The sequence below is a fragment of the Epinephelus lanceolatus genome, chromosome 12, assembly GCF_041903045.1.
Source record: "Epinephelus lanceolatus isolate andai-2023 chromosome 12, ASM4190304v1, whole genome shotgun sequence".
NCBI lineage: Eukaryota > Metazoa > Chordata > Actinopteri > Perciformes > Serranidae > Epinephelus > Epinephelus lanceolatus.
This window is the reverse complement of record NC_135745.1, coordinates 31,897,202-31,913,281: the sequence shown is the minus strand read 5'-3', so window position 1 is coordinate 31,913,281 and position 16,080 is coordinate 31,897,202. Positions and strand designations below refer to the sequence as shown.

The following is a 16,080-nucleotide window of genomic DNA, read 5'->3' as shown; positions in this document are numbered from 1 at the left end:
TCAAGGTCAGAGGAATGATGCTGCGAGCAGTTTGCTAATGAGGCAGAGAGAATTTACCTGATGCAAAGGAAGACATTCAAATCTATCTGTCTGTCTGTCTGTCTATCTATCTATCAATTTCTGCTGATGACATTATCAAACAGTATTTAATATGGCTAATGTACAGTAATCCTCAGCATTGACAAATAAGGTCATTGGCCCAGGTATATCCAGGTATTAGAGGAAGGTAAGATGGATTAAAGGACACAGATAAGACACGACAGCACTCTTGTATTATTCAGTTGTTTACTGGAGAGAAGCTTGGTCCAACACCAGAACAGGACAGTTTGACTGGTTGGTGAAAAAAAATGCATAGAAACTGCAATTCATCTGTAGTTTTACTAAACTTGCTTCAGGAAAGTTAACATTTTAATTGGAAAGTGATTTCAAGTTATACAGTCTTTGGATTTATATGTCAGCAATTGAAATAAAATGTGTATTTCTACAGCTTTGAAGTTTACATGGTTCATAATTTACATTCTTTGCAGCCTACAACAATATAGAGCACTGTATTTGGAATGACTGACAATAAAAGCCATGTTTACATCCATCTTTAATAAGTAATCTTAGCAAAATGAGTACAAACTATAACAACATGTTTTATATAAAACAAAAAAAATGCTTTAGCTTACGCGTCACTACAGCACTGACACTGAGACACTGAGACAACACTGAGATATGACGTGACAAAAACTGATCTGAACCACTGCTGTGACAAAGTGAAAACTCAAAGGGAAGTGGCGTAAGGGGTCACGGGGCTGGCGAAGGTCACACTATGAGTAGATATCCTTTTTTCTCCAGGGTATGATGAAGCCATGGCGCTTTTCAGAGGAGGAGGAGGGGTAGATGGGCGGTGGCAGCCTCCGTCTAACCAGTAGAAACCGGGTAGCAGGCTGTCCTTTTCCTTCTCCATCATCAGCATGTCTTTCTCCATCAGCTTACTGCAAATGCTCAGCCGCCGCTCTTCTTCTATTTCTGCTCTCCCTTCCTCTGAATCATCCTCCACTGGTTTGGGGCCAAGAATCCAGTCTGTGAGGTGAAATAGAGCAGAGAGGAAAAAAAAAAAAAACTTGTGAGAATGAAATGATTTTCTGTGATTTCTGAGTGTCTTTTAAAGGGGCATTCCACAAACTGCACATATGAAGTTCAGATTACTCCTCATGGAGCCTGTGAAGAAGTTATACAATTATCTGTTGCTCTGAAGGGAGCACTCCAGTTACCCTGATGATGTCATAAATTGTGTCTTCAAATTCAGTGAGTTGCATTATATAAAAGATTCAGTGTTTCTGGATATCTTGACCTCCTAACTTTGTGTAAGTGCAGTAGAAAATGGCAAGAGTGCCCCTTTAAAGTGTTACTTTAGCAGCAGTCATTCACTCAGATTTTAATTATTTCTTGGAAATTATCTTAAAGGCAAACTTCACCCCACCCAAATGACTATTTGTATATCAGTTACTCACTACATGTTACCTTGAATTCATGAAAAAAACTTGTTTTTCTTGCACGCCTCGCAGTGAGCGAAGAATCCAAAAACTCTCACATGACTCGTGTAGTATAATCTCATTAAGTAAGTCTCATTTATCCAGTCGTTTGCTCAGTACTTCCCAAACACATGCATTTGCGCTAAAACCTTACTCGCTAAAACCTTATTCGCTAAAATACTTCCGCATAAACAGCGCAGGCGTGCTACTATAAAGTTGTCTGAGTCGGAAAGCATATCCCGACTTTATCTGAGCTGTCTGTCTATTTTATTGCTATCTTACTGATTTTAATGACCATTTCTTATCTTGATTTTAACTTTGGCCTTCCTTATTTCATCTTTTACTAGATAACATTTTATGACATAGTATTTGTTTTATTCTTCTTGTGTTTTAATTGTTTTTAGTTTTATTGTACAGCACTTTGTAACTGTGTTTTGAAAGGTGCTATATAAATAAAGTTTATTATTACTTGTCCCTGTGTGAGACTGTTTGTGCCTAAGTGTTGTAAATAGTAACATTATAGCGAAAATGCATGTATTTGGGAAGTGCTGATCATACGACTGGATAAATATGAGACTTGGATTATACTGCAAAAGTTGTCGAAGAGTTTGTAAATGAAAGTTTTGGTATAGTTTTTCTGTTGTTACATCCAAACCTCTTTGACTTCTATTCATGTAGAATTTTCTCCGTATTTGAATTCTTTGTTCTTTGTGGATGCATGTGAGAAAATCTAAGTTTTCTTCACGAATTCAATGTTACAAGGGGTGAGTAACTGACATACAAATGGTCATTTGGAGGGTGACACATTCCTTTAATGGTACAACAAAGGAAACTGTGGAGAAGGTTGACCTGTGCACACAAACCTCAGGGTAAAAGTAAAGGAGAGTCATCAGATAACACGGTCACCCACAAGGGGAAAAAAGGGAAAGACAGTGATGCAGTCTTGGCCCATGAGTTCAGGGAGGAAAAAGGACTCAAAGACACTGGAGTGGAGACAACGACGGGAAGGAGACGACACCAGCCAGGGGTTACCTGCTAGGTCATGCATCAGATCTTTAATCAGATGTCCCACTATGGCGTAAGTGGCCAGTATAACCAACACCACCCCGACTAGGACATAGACTACGTTGCGCGGCAGAGTTATAGCATCTCTCGCCGGCGGTATGTAGTCGACGAAATATGCCTCCTCCTCCCTTCTCCTGGAGGACAGCTGGAGGAGCTGTCGGTGCCCAAACCCCACAGGTGCGAGGTTCATAAGAAGAGCTCCTCCTGAGGCGTTTAAGGACACAACTGGTTGTTGGTTCATGGTTATAGTTGCTTTGGTGGCTTTGGTTAATACTGTCTGTATATGATGGTCTGCTCAAGGATGGTGGTGAAACCTTTTTGGCTGTTTTTTTGGGTGGGTTATTGCCTTGTTGCAGATCCAAGCTCCTTAACGTCACTGTGAAAACTTGGGAAACAGGTGATAAAGGTGCATCAGATCCGAGGAAGGAGAGTAAAAAGAAAATCTTAAACATTTTTATATTTTCTGAAGCTGGGGAGAATGGCAGGACCGATGACAGATGGAAATGTCAGGATGGTTCAGAAATAAGAACACAGCTTCTTATGAGTGACGGCTCGCTGTCACAAAACAGTGCCTCAGAAAAAGTAGTTCACCAGACAAGAAAAATGTGATACCATAAGTGTGCCAACTCTCCTAATCTTTCGTCTAGACTTAAATCCAAGTGTTCCTCCTTCTAGTGTTTTGGAGAGGGGCCCTGGGTCAAATTTCCAGGGGAGCGAGGAGTGTGAGACGGAGGAGAGGTGAATATAGGACAGACAGAGTTAATAGGATTGAGTCTGTCACAGAGCAATATCAGCTTTCCATCTGTAGGGATTAGAGATATGAGCGAGGAGAGGTGGACAGTAATACAGCAAAGAAGCTTATGGTTCTCCATGACCATGTTGCAGATATATATTTATATATATATATATATATATATATATATATATATATATATATATATATATATATATATGTAGATATATGTTACAGTAAATGCACTTTGTCACTGGTTTAAGCTGGCATCACGTCATGGATATCCCCTGCTTTGAATTCATCTTAAGCACAGCCGGTCCACCTCTTATATTCTATAAATGTCTTGTCACATAATTCACTGAAATGACACTTTATTTTCATGGCTCATTTCTTGCTTGATAACAGAACAGATGGTGATATTTCAAAATGTACCAACAGGAAAACTGAACATCATCCAATGTAACTTATGAAATTTGATAAGGAACAACAGATCAGCCCCCTTTCTAATATAAATATTGAGATGATCTTAAAGATGAAAAGGAACAAATTTTGATGAAATTAAGGAGTTTAAGATGTTTTCGTGAAGTTTAAAGATTCCTTACCTTGTTATTAAGACCTGTAACGGCCCCTCAGTTCTTCTCTTTGGCTTGTGAATGAAAGGACTTCCAAATTAGCACGTGTCCTACACAGGCGGGTCTGTAAATAATCACAAACATATGACAGAAAGTTAAGGTCATGCAAATAAAAAGGCTTACCATAGTGGCTGCTACAAAAACCCACCATCATTGAATAAGTGGGCAGACAAACAGCGATCCAGAATTTCATTTTTATCCACTCAGATCTTCTTGGTAGAGCATCAGGATGTAGATGGTTTAGTTTCATTTTCTTTTTGTGGCTCAGGAACTTTGCAAAACTGAGAAATGAGAAATTGCCATTCTATGAAGGTGATAGCAATATTCGCAATGAGGATGAACCAAGAGACCGGGTGCAGACCGAAGTAGAAGACGTGCTGCGACATGCTGTGAGGAAGCCCAAAGATAAGAAAAAAGAAAAGATTTAAAAGGATGATAAAGTTGAATGGAAATCAAATCTTCTCATAAAAAAGGGACCCAGGTGAAAAAGAGACAAGAAAGGCAGCGTGGAGTCTCTGAATGTGTCTCGGGATGAGGCTGTCAGGAGACACAGGCTGTCTGTGTCAGTGTCAAGGTGTTCTTTAGTAATCCATGACAGGATTTGGCTGACACATGTCACCACTGTCACCAGCAACCCCTTTTAACTGAGTCAGCAGACAGCAAAACAGAAGACAGGGGCTCATTTGGCATCACCTGAAGTACCTGTTGACACTCAAGTGTGGTGCAGTTTCAACAGCTGATTCACAGCCACAAATACAACAAGAATACTATGAGAATACTACAAGATAATAAAAATGAGCAATGTATTATTTTCCTTCGCTAAAGTTTTAGATAAATGTCTGGAATTACCTTAAGAATGACTCCTTTCTCATTCACTTGCAGGATCCATTCAGTTCAGTGAAAAAATTTTGTTAAGAGGAGGGTTTCCAAGTCTTCTCCAGGTGAAACAGGAAGCAGATCAATTGCAAAATCAGCCTCCACAGAAAGGACTACAAGCTGAACTACTTGTTCTAACTAGTCCTAAGCAAACAAAAACAAAAAAAGCCCCGTCTTTCAGTCAGTCCATATCGGCTGTGACTCTCAGGCCGGGGTGACCACCTTCTTGGGTTTGTCTTCTGGCTCCATCAGCCAACTGAAGTATGCATCGCTCAGGAGGAAGGCCCAATAAACGACGGTTAGAGAGGTGTTGACGGTCATGATGCCGATGATTAAAGGGTGCAGCATTGTGGCAGACTGGGTGGACTCTTTTTAAGAATCTGTGTCACCTCAAAAAACCGAGCGTCTGCTGCGTGGGCCAAAGGTTGTCTCTGTGCTTTAATCACCTCCCTGTCCGCTTCTACTCTGGACTCCCCACCCCTCTCCACTCTCTCTTTCCACTGGCCACTAAGTTTCTGTAGCAGCAGCAGTATAATCCTCTTCAGCCGCTTTGTTACAGAAGATGAGGTTGCATTAGATGAAGGCCTGCTTTACAAACGTTCATCCATAAGATGTTGTTGCGTAATGCATATGTTCATTCTTTACAGTGTGCAGAATTTAGTGTGGTGTGAAACTGTGTTTTGTAAAGAAACTGTTTGAGACAAGGCCGTAGCCATGGAGTCAACACTGGGGGGGGACCAAATCTGCCCAGCGTCCCCCTCCAACACATTTTTTGATACATTTTAAAGTATTAAAATACAATGGACTTCCAGTTGACCAAATATAGAAAAACCAAGAGTCAATTTAAGTCCACAAAATAGTAGGATGCAAAGGGGAGAAATAAGAAAAAAAGTCACTGAGAAACAGCGACACAGAGGACATTTTTAGTGTCAATCATGTCCACAAAAATCAAATTGGTCAGCTTGTGGGAAAAATCACTTTTCCTCATTTTGTATGCATCACATCCAACATGAGTTTCAATTTTCAGCGTGGCATTTTGGGCCTACCTGAATATTGGGTGGGTGGAGAGGATTTAAACAACCAGAGTGACCGATAAACAAACATAATCTTTGTTCTGAACTTTATGCTCTCTCTTAGATATAATCCAGAAACTAATCAAGACTGGAGACATCAGATGGAGGAGTTCTTAATCTTACACCAAACAGGACAGATGGCTCCTTAATGGAACCCCAGGGGCCACAGGAGCCCAGACAATACTTAAACATGTGCAGCATGACCGGGATTTTTTTTCCCCATTACGCACTCATCTAATTTACCTAGAATGTATAAACTGGGTGGAATTAGAAAGCCAAAGCACACAGGTGAAATTCAGTGTCCTGAAAAAAAAGCCATTTAAGAATATAAAGGTCAGCACTGCGCTCCTCCACCAGGTGGCAGTCTGTACAAGCACACACTGAATGGTGAATGAGCAGTTGAATGGTTTAAATGGTTTCCCAGTGCCATGTGGAACTGCACAGCAGACAGTTTAGCAGCAATCAGTTGCAACCTATAACACCAAAGTGCTTGTTTTCATTAAGACAAATGCGTATTTTACGCATTACGCACAACCCAGGAGTCAATTTGGTGCACTTTGCACTGCTCTCCCTTTAAACTCACTCATTAGACGCGACACCTGCCCTGAGCTGAACTTTGAGACCCATCAGATAGCAGACTTACTGGAGCAGCAGATGTTTCATCACAGATCAAAAGGCATCGAAGGTGACACTCCTTTTAATTACCTCATTCCCTCGGTGGCAGCGGAGAGGACACTGGCTTCTAACATGCCTCGCTTCACATCAAAGCGTGTTTAGCGTTTAGCGGACATTTCTTTCTAGAAACTGGTCAAACAACACGTTTTTCAACAATGAGGCCGCCGGTGGAAGTCTGCGTGTTGATCCTGTCTCTCTGCGCTCCTGGAATTTTGTACGCCATGAACAACATCCCAGCTCTTCAGGAGTAAGTGTGCTTGCCATGCACCGACTTGATCATTTCACTCTGATCTCGGCCTGCTGTATGGAGGCATCGCACGGTGATATTAATAGGCTTATGAAGCGGCCCACAGCCCGAGGGGAAAGGAGGTTTAGCGAGGGCATGTTTATCCCGAGGTAACCTCGTTTAAAGTCATTGTTGAGATTCTTAAACCAACACAGAAAACAAGAATCATTTAATCCTTTCGGCATAACGTTTGGGGAATTTAAGGAACTCTTGAAAGTAAACTGCAGTGAGTGTGAGGCTTTTAAAATTCATCAGTGTTTCCTATTGGACCCTTAAGAGTGCACTTCTAAGTGATGACTTCACTATGGTTTCTTTACTTAAGATCTTGAAAGGTGTACAGAACTTGACCTGTATTTAACAAAACTGGGAACCTGAATTTCAACAAAGAAAACCGTAAAGTCAGTGAAAAGTCTTTGACTTTGATGTCTAAGTGAGGGTGGGTGGGATTTTGCAAATGAGCAGAGCAGTTTGGGCCCTTTTGAGATTTTTCCAAAAAGAAAATGGTGGAAGTTTTAGGTTATGGAGTTGATGAAATGGTGTCTATGGTTATCAACATCCCAACCTCTTTTTACTGATCTAAGTATGGATCATGGGAGGAAACTGTAGATTGACTGAAACTAATGATTATTATATTTTTTGTCTTTATTGGATTTTACAAAACTACAGTAAAGAAACATACCAGCAACAAAAGAAAAAAACAAAACAAAGCAAAATGGAGCATTGGTGGTAAAAGATTACACATAAGTCATTGTGTCAAGTGGCAGGGTATTGATATGACACCAGGGTACAGTGACCTATTAAACCATTATCCATTCACTTTAATTCTTAAGTCAAACTAACGACCTGTCGCCAGATTTTCTTACGCAGATGTTTGACAGGGTGAATCTAATTTTCACTAAATGTAAATCATGATCTAATTCATTCAGCTACATATCAAGCCTCTCAGATTTCCAAAACTGAAGCATCAGTTTTCTTGCTAGCAGTGTGGACAGAGAGATGACCAAATAGTGCGGTTAGAGGCAGGGAGAAACTACTTCATGAAGGCCATAGCCAAAAAGGCAAATAAATGCCCCCAAAAGTTTGCAGCCCATGGCATTGCATGAATTATTGAGACCGAGTTTGTTGATCTTTCGAACATTTCACACAGAGGGGTGAAACATCTTTGAATATGTTTTGAAGTCCAGTGGGAGAGTGCAATCTATGAACAACTTTGAACTTTGTATCAAAGCATGGCTAGCATTTTGAAACTAATTATTTTAGATTTTCTGGATTAATTCCATAATCGCTTGATGAATAAAATGTCAGAAATGGAAATTCCTTCAAAATTGATGCAAATTGATGTATGACCTCTCACCTTTATTTTCAGACCTCTTCCTATCCTGGGAATGGAAATAGTCGTCCTGGGATTAGTTCTTGCCCTCCTCCCCTTCACTGTGCCAGACAAGATGAAAGTGGACCCCTTATTCTACGGTACAACCAGACAAACACACACTTCAACATCCATCAGTGATATGAAGGTTGTTTTTTAACTCCGCCTCTTTGCATCTGTGCAGTGTTTGCAGAGTTTTGCTTCACCTGCACGGTGGGCCTGATTAATGCTTTAGAGCATGATGGGTTCATCTCTGGCTTCATGGGCTTCTACCTGAAGAAGGTAAAATGACTCACACTGAGCTACACTTTTCCTCTCTCGTCTCAGATGACTTCTTAATGATGGTATGGATTTCAGGCCTTTAAATTTTGTTTGGTTTCGGCCGAACTTGCAGTAAGCCTTTGGTTGCATTGCAACTTGTGGCATCGCATGACTGTCACAGGAATTACGTTTGGTCATCAGCGCTAGTGCTATTAGCTTGATTTACAGGGTGCCCGCGGGGTCTTAAAAAGTATTAAAAGTTGATAAATCAAATGTCGGAAAATTTAGGCCCTTAAAAAGTATTAAAAAGTCTTAATTGCGATTTTATTAAGTATTACATTTTCTTGGCATTCAAGCGTTGACAAAAAGTATCCATGAATGTATAATTTATTTTCCTCCTCGCGACTATTACAAACAATGATGTGTAGGTAGGCACACTCAGACTGGCACTCAGGGCCGTGCGCGTTCCTGTGCGACATCACGTGATGGCACACCTCCAGATGCCAAACAGAGGAGCAAAAGACAATAAAAAATCCTTCTCATCTTATCTGAGTTCTGTTGTTTGTTTGTGCTCCATAGATTTAATTGCAAACTACAACTGTTTAGTAAGTTAAAGATGCGTTGCTGCTAACGACAGCTTGAAGTGGCGATGAGGTCTTAAGGTTTTTTTTGGAAGGTCTTAAAAAAGTCTTTAAAAGGTATTGAAATTAACCTCAGGATTTAGCGATTTGGGACAACTCTGCAGTTTTGTGGAAGTAAGATGGCAGAGCCATCATGGAAAAAAGTGCTCCATGGCTGTGTGACCCACCATCATATGCTGGCTCCCTAAATTGGCATTCAGTCATCAAAACTTTGATCTGGCAGCCTATGCTACTAGGATCCTATATTCCTGCCAAAACATGTCCAGTTGAGTTTAGACACTTTTATTGGTGATTTTTCACAATAGAAAGTGCTGCTATTCTCCTTTACAGTCAATGACAATGGCTGCTATGACAGTGCAGAGATGCAGAGAGTGCTGATATTGAAGACCCAGAACAGTGGACCAGTCAGAGCAGACTGGGCTTTTTTTGGAGGTTGGCTTAAGGAGACAGGCGCTATAGTGTTTCAGTGTTTTTGTAACATTAAAGCGTGTAAACATGTTCTAGTAGAAGCCTGAAATAGAAGTATAAACCTAGAATAAGCATAAGATGAACTTTAAAATTCATCATGTGATGCCGTCCCCTCAGGGTGAGCCTCATCTAAGTACCGCCTATGCTGTGATGATGTCTTACTGGGAGGGCATCTTTCACTTGGCCCTCTTCTTCACCATCATCCACCGCATGTTCAAAGGGTAAGCTGCAGCATCACCATCAGAAACCCATCCACTTTTTGTTCATTGAGCCCTCTAATGAGAGCTGTTGATTTTCTGTCCATGCAGGAAGTCCTATCGTAGCCTGGGGCTGCTGTGGGCAGGCTCCGCAATCGCCCATCAAATTGTTCACATCCCAGGAGTGGTTATTGGTGAGAGCTGCCTGCGTTTGATTCATCACATCATTTGAGTGGGTTTGTGTCTGTTTTTTGTTATTGATGTGTCTGTTTGTGCAGGTAAATATGGATCAAACATTCAACCAGCCTTTTGGAGGAACATCCCCTTCTTTGTGTTGCCTTTCTGGGCGGCCTCGGTGCTCTTTAGCAGACCCAGAGAGATGCCACTTGTCACTGCAGACAAGGTAAATCTCAGCTGTTAAGACTTTTGTAATATTTTGTATATCTATAGAGTGGTGGCGTCCAACCCTTTTCCTTATCGGATTGTTTTATTTGAGCTATTGTCAGCAGACTGAAGAGGTAGAACTGTGCAGCATTAATCTTTACAGTCGGAAAAAAGCAAAGGTACAAAAGTACAAAAAATAAAACCGCATGTTGTGAAGCAGATATTTGTTATTTTTAGCCCCCTTGTCTGGGTACCAGCCTCCAGTTTGAGAACCTCTGCCATAGAAGAATGACAAATGTGTGCTTATTTGCTTGCATGATTATATCACAGCCTGACTAATGATGGATTTCTGAGGCTGATGCCAATATTGGCCTGAATTTGTGAGCAATAAAAATCCAGTAGCCTAATATATTATTAGTTGGTTTTTTTTAACCTAAACGCATTTTGTCCCACACGAGGACATAAAAGGGCCCTGAAACATCAGTCAACGGTCAGCTGTTGTTCGATATCGATATTTATTTATTTATTTTTTAGTCACTGAGCTCGTTAGCAGAAATGGTTCATACTTGTTTGTTATTGCTCGCTAGCTCACGGTAGATATCATTTATTATTTCAATGCTGGGCTGTGTTGTTAATGTGCTAACTGGCAAACAAGCATCTTGAACGGATAGTTATTTCCTCTTATGCAGGTGCAGAATGTACGTGCTAGTTGGCCATTAGCTGCAGTCTTTGCCATGTGTTTGAGTGCAACTTTTTGGCGACATGAGGCGACTCAACAGTCTGCCTTTTTTGCCAGTAGTACTTTGATGATAGTTTGATGTGTCTGGGCCTTAAAGGGAAATTTCGGTTTATTTCAACCCGTCTCCTATCGTCCTAAATTTGTTTCAAGTGACTAGTGACATAGAAATAATAGTTAGCATGTTAGCCGTTAGCCTAGATACAGCCGGGGCGCATAGTAGCGTCAGTCCTGTTAAAACGTAAGTGAAAGGGCACACTTCAAGTGCAAAGTTAGTCCACTAAACAAGCTTTTTTTTCCACAAAGACCGCTTAATATCATTAGGATAAATGTCAGAGAACATATAGAAAACGACATGTAAACGTGTTGTCTTACCTTACCGGTGTGGTGCCGTGTTTGTTTATCCCTCTAGTTCTGCTTTCCAAAGCACAGCCGAAATATCGCGAGCTCTAGATAAAGCCCAGCTGGATACTACTCCAGGTGGAGGTGTCTCGTCCTCGGTCACATCCAGACCTTGAATATAAGGCTGCAACCGGTCCCATTCCTTGCAACAGAGGCGTTCCTCACAGGTACACCACCAATCTCCAGAGCTACGCAGCCTTGCAGCAGCCATTCGTCCTCTACCTGTTGCGTCTCTCTCTCTCTCTCCTCCTCCGTTCTTCAATTTCATGAAGCTCTTAGTCAGTGTATCCTTCCAGCTGTTGCTGCTTGTTCAGGCACGCTATGAGATTGTTGCTTGTTCTCGCGATATTTCGGCCGCACTTTGGAAAGCAGAGCTAAACAGATGATAAACAAACATGGCAGCACACCGGTAAGGTAAGACAACACATTTACATGTTGTTTTCTATATGTTCTCTGACATTTATCCTAACGATATGAGGCGGTCTTTGTGGAAAAAAAACTTGTTCAGTGGACTAACTTTGCACTAGAAGTATGCCCGTTCACTTAGGTTTGACGCTACTATGCGCCCCAGCTGTATCTAGGCTAACGGCTAACATGCTAACTATTATTTTTATGTCACTAGTCACTTGAAACAAATTTAGGACGATAGAAGACGGGTTGAAATAACCTGAAATTTCCCTTTAAAAGAGCTGTGATAAAGATTTTTCTTGACCAACACATAGACCGTACAGCTTTATGACAACACTATCGCAGCTATCACCTCCATATGAATATAGTGCAGAGTGGCGGGGATTAGCTAGCCACTGGGATACACACTCCCATGCACTGACATGGACCGTCTATCACAACAAAGAACAGAGAAGCTCAGATTACAACACAATCAGAGGGAGCGCAACTTCATTCTCTGGTCAGGACACTATTACTCCACTGTATCCTTACATAGCAAATGCTTGTTTTCTGCTTTATTAGTGTTCTGAATGTCATATACAGAATCTTTAAGTGACTGAATGTATGGTACATGCACCGAAATTTTTCCTGTATTTACTAGATTTCAATGGAGCAGAAGAAAAGTCTGCTGTCTCGACCTGTTGACCTGCTTCTGTCTCTTGTGTTACTCGGAGCAATGGCCTTCTCTGTCTTCAGAGGCTTTGTGAGTAAAACGACCTGGGAGCTTTTGTATTTATATCCAGCATTACTGCTTCTGAATGAACTCAGCGAGACATTGGGTCACATGTGCAGTATTGCTAGTATAACTCGCTCCTCCTGCTCTGCTCCAGGTGGTGTTGGACTGTCCTCTAGACACCTGTTTCACCTACATTTACCAGTATGAGCCTTACCTCAAAGACCCAGTTGGCTTTCCCAGGGTTATGGTCAGTCTGGAGAGAAATACACCAAATTAAAGTAAACATACTAAATGCTTTTGTTCAAAATGCTGAGTGATCTTTTTGTGTACCTCTCCTGCAGATGCTGGTGTATTTGTTCTATGCTCTGCCCCTGCTCACTGTCTTTATCTATGGTCTGAAAACACCTGGTTGCACCTGGATGCTGGACTGGACCATCTTCTTCGCTGGGGCCATGTCCCAGGTAACTGTTATGTCTTTGCTGTTATTAATATTCCTTGAAAAAGCAAAATACAGCATAAAGCTGACTTTCTCCTGCTGTTCTCTCAGACCCAGTGGTGCCATATCGGAGCATCTCTGCACTCCCGCACTCCCTTCACGTACCGAGTCCCAGCAGACAAATGGTGGCCTGTTATCACCCTCAATGTGCTGCTGGCTGCTGTGCCGGCTCTTCTGGCCCTACGCTGCCGCACCACCCCCGCTTATTTTATGAAACCTATTCCCAAGGGACAGAGCAACAACGAGAAGAAGAAAAACTAGACCACACACCAGCCACAGACTGTCGAGGAATACTTCACGCTGTGACAAGGCTAATGTTTTCCGGGGACTCTCTTTAGCGCACAAACTGCATTAAACACACAATTTTTCAAGCTTTAACCCAGAGGAAATCTAAAAACGTTACTCTCTGAGTCAACTGTTCAGAATCAGTCACCTCGCACAGCAGCAGCTGCAACAGCACTCCCTGCATGGACTATTGGACCCTGATAAGAAGGCTGTTGATGGGAGTTGAGGACTGTGATCAGCTTTCAGGTGACTCATGTAGATACCCAGTTGGAATCTTCTATATGGATCACAGTTTGGCAACACACGACTGGAGAGCGACAGTCCTCATTATTCTTGTTTCTGAGCAGAAATCCACACCACAGCTCACAGCTTGAAGTTTATTTTTACTGATCTAATATCGACAGTCGGTGAAAACGATCAGAGTTTTCATTGTTCAGCTGAATGTAAGAAGAAGATACACTAAATGCTGTGAAGGCTGAAGAGTTTCTGTTAGGGGAAATAATAGCAGATGTTATTTAAGTGGAGAATTTGATGAAGGAAATACACCACCTGGTGCCTTTATATTGTGCAAAATATTTGATGATCCTACATTATGTCACCGCTGCCACAACTACCTACTTACTTTCTGATTAATTGTTTGCTTAATTTAGTCTAGAAAATAATGAAGAATGTCCATCACAATTTCCAAAAGCCAAAGGTGACATATTCACATTGTTTTGTCTGACCCAACAGCTCAAACCCAAAGATATTCAGTTTACAATTATATGAAATGGGGAAAAAAAGCTGCAAATCCCCTCACTGGAGAAGCTGAAACAGTTCAAAGCAGTCGTGTGTATCAACTAATAAATTATTCGATTACAGCTCTAGTTGTAACTGAATCTTAGAGAAGTTTCCATGTTTCATAATCCACTTTATTTTGTACAAACAAACGGAGCACTGAAGTGGGCTTGTTTTAGTATGGGGTACAGATTATTTGAGTATTATCTGTGAGTGCCTTAGCTGATGTCTGTCTGCACTTTAAAAAAATAATAAAGTTGTCATTGTCAATATTGTCTCTGGATGGTGATGTCACCGTGCCCTATGTGCGGTGAACCCTTAGGGTGAACTGCCGGCCCAGTTAACTCTGCTGAGGCCGCTGATAAGAGGTGAACCCTGGATTTAGGTGAACTGTCACACACAGCAGCAGCACGAATGATCACGAGACATGTCAGTCAGCCGTCCATGGCTTTGGCAATTGCGACATTAGGAAATACATGAATGAATAAAGCAATTTAACATGTTTTTGCAATATGGCAGAGGAGAGGAAAGTAATAGAAAATCAGCTTTTAGACAAGTAGAAAAACACTAAGCATCCAAGTGGTTTTAAATGAAAAACAAACAAAAAATCAAGATAACAGAAAATGTTACTGAGTTTCCTTGTTTCTCATACGGGCCGGAGGGGCTGCCTGGACTTATTAAAAGTGTTATTAAATCCAAGATATCGCCCTAAATTAATCCCGTTCAGAGATAAGCAAAGAACCACAGAGGGAGGAACCTTAGATTGACTTCTGTGGCTGCAATATCAGATTAAAATCAAACTGTAATTCACCAGAAGAAAACTGGATGGTTATTTTGACAGCAGGGTTTCTCTTGGTTTGTGAGTCATTCTGGCAAACAGTCTTCTATGTCCCACTCACCTGGTGGGCCATCCTTCTCTCTTAAAATATTCTGCTCACAGACACAACAGAGATGAGAAAATTGCCTTGTGAAGCAAACAGGATGAAACTATTGCTGGCTGTGTAGAGTGCAATATGAAGTGATCAGCAAAGCTCAGAAAGATAAAGCCAAAATAAAGGGGTTTGATCGAGTTTCATCTGCTGGGGCACCAAGGTGACATGATAGAAACAATCTCTAAACACAACAGCACTTTCCTGTCTCAAAGTAATGGATTATGGGATCTGTACACACTCCACTACAGCAGAACTAAAGTCCACAGCCATGCTGCTGGCTCTGTGTGAGGCTAGGCGGTGGTGTTTTAGCTAAATGCTAATGCTAACATGATTATGCTAACACATTGATGTTTATCAGGTTATATCTTGGTCACCATATTTGTTTTAGGTTGCTAACATTTGCTAAGCGGCACCAAACATAAGCTACATTCTGCTACCTGAATGCTGTTATGTTGGACAAATTAAAGTTTTGACCTGATGGTGATGCTATGGGTGGACAAATGGGGGGAGCACATATGTAATTATTCATACTGTATGGAAAATTAATCTGTTCACCAAATTTTATGACAATCCATTCGGTATTGTTGAGATCTTTTACTCAAAACAACACGTATAGGACAGGATGAGTGTGAGTGGGAAAGAGGGAGGGGACAACATGCAGCAAAGTACCAAAGGCTGGAATTGAACCAGTGGCAGCTGCGGCAAGGACATAGCCTTCGTACATGGGGTGCCCACTCTACCAGGTGAGCTACTAGACGCCCCAACTGAGTTTCTTTTGTAGGCCAGCCTGGATTATTGCAGAAAATAAGCTCTATGGCAAACTAAAGTTTATGAAACTAAGGCCTACACTGTTTATACAGCAACATTTCTTTACAGATGAGCACAACTTTTTAAAAAAAATTTTTAAGTTTTTTTTTTAAAAGTTTTTAAGCATAGATGCAAAAAGACAACAATTGGGAAACGGGGCCCCTGATGGCCACTGACATTGACACATTTTGCAATGACAACTGTAAACTTCCCATAAGGTCCCACTATACAGCACACTAGTGGTTCCTAACTGGTGGGTCATGGTCCAAAATTGGGTCGCAGGTCCATTCTGAATGGATTGCAAGTGACCTGCAAACATGTCATGTTTGTAAAAAGTTTTTT

General features: G+C 41.3%; 2 protein-coding genes across 6 annotated transcripts; one reads left to right on the top strand and one right to left on the bottom strand.

Annotated features, from left to right (window-relative positions):
* Nucleotides 1-625: 625 nt before the first annotated feature.
* On the bottom strand, nucleotides 626-6,745 carry LOC117272476 (uncharacterized). 5 transcript variants are annotated; one of them, XR_004502938.2, is made up of 3 exons: nucleotides 6,605-6,745; nucleotides 3,921-4,014; nucleotides 931-1,068 (listed from the first exon to the last, which is right to left on the bottom strand). XR_004502938.2 is itself a non-coding variant. In XM_078173259.1 (2 exons), exons 1-2 carry the CDS (start codon nucleotides 2,824-2,826, stop codon nucleotides 767-769), a joined length of 576 nt encoding a protein of 191 aa, XP_078029385.1. In that variant the 5' UTR covers nucleotides 2,827-2,959; the 3' UTR covers nucleotides 626-766. The 5 variants fall into 5 exon arrangements, 1 of the variants encoding a protein (XP_078029385.1); XR_013492459.1 differs by lacking the exon at nucleotides 6,605-6,745 and adding an exon at nucleotides 4,800-4,926; XR_004502939.2 differs by lacking the exon at nucleotides 6,605-6,745 and adding an exon at nucleotides 4,099-4,233.
* On the top strand, nucleotides 6,591-14,269 carry LOC117272475 (transmembrane 6 superfamily member 2). The gene is made up of 10 exons (XM_033651419.2): nucleotides 6,591-6,821; nucleotides 8,227-8,330; nucleotides 8,414-8,511; nucleotides 9,717-9,820; nucleotides 9,908-9,990; nucleotides 10,075-10,199; nucleotides 12,367-12,468; nucleotides 12,596-12,688; nucleotides 12,783-12,902; nucleotides 12,989-14,269. The coding sequence occupies exons 1-10, from the start codon at nucleotides 6,730-6,732 to the stop codon at nucleotides 13,196-13,198; spliced, it is 1,131 nt and encodes a 376-aa protein (XP_033507310.1). The 5' UTR covers nucleotides 6,591-6,729; the 3' UTR covers nucleotides 13,199-14,269.
* Nucleotides 14,270-16,080: the final 1,811 nt, after the last annotated feature.

Bases quoted from the DNA above. Each gene is read 5' to 3' on its own strand.
- LOC117272476 (XM_078173259.1), bottom strand. From the start codon at position 2,826: ATGAACCAACAACCAGTTGTGTCCTTAAACGCCTCAGGAGGAGCTCTT. The intron at 1,069-2,552 runs GTAACCCCTGGC...TTCACCTCACAG, and splicing joins TCTGATGCATGACCTAGCAG to ACTGGATTCTTGGCCCCAAA.
- LOC117272475 (XM_033651419.2), top strand. From the start codon at position 6,730: ATGAGGCCGCCGGTGGAAGTCTGCGTGTTGATCCTGTCTCTCTGCGCT. The intron at 8,331-8,413 runs GTACAACCAGAC...GCATCTGTGCAG, and splicing joins AGTGGACCCCTTATTCTACG to TGTTTGCAGAGTTTTGCTTC. The intron at 12,689-12,782 runs GTCAGTCTGGAG...CCTCTCCTGCAG, and splicing joins TTGGCTTTCCCAGGGTTATG to ATGCTGGTGTATTTGTTCTA.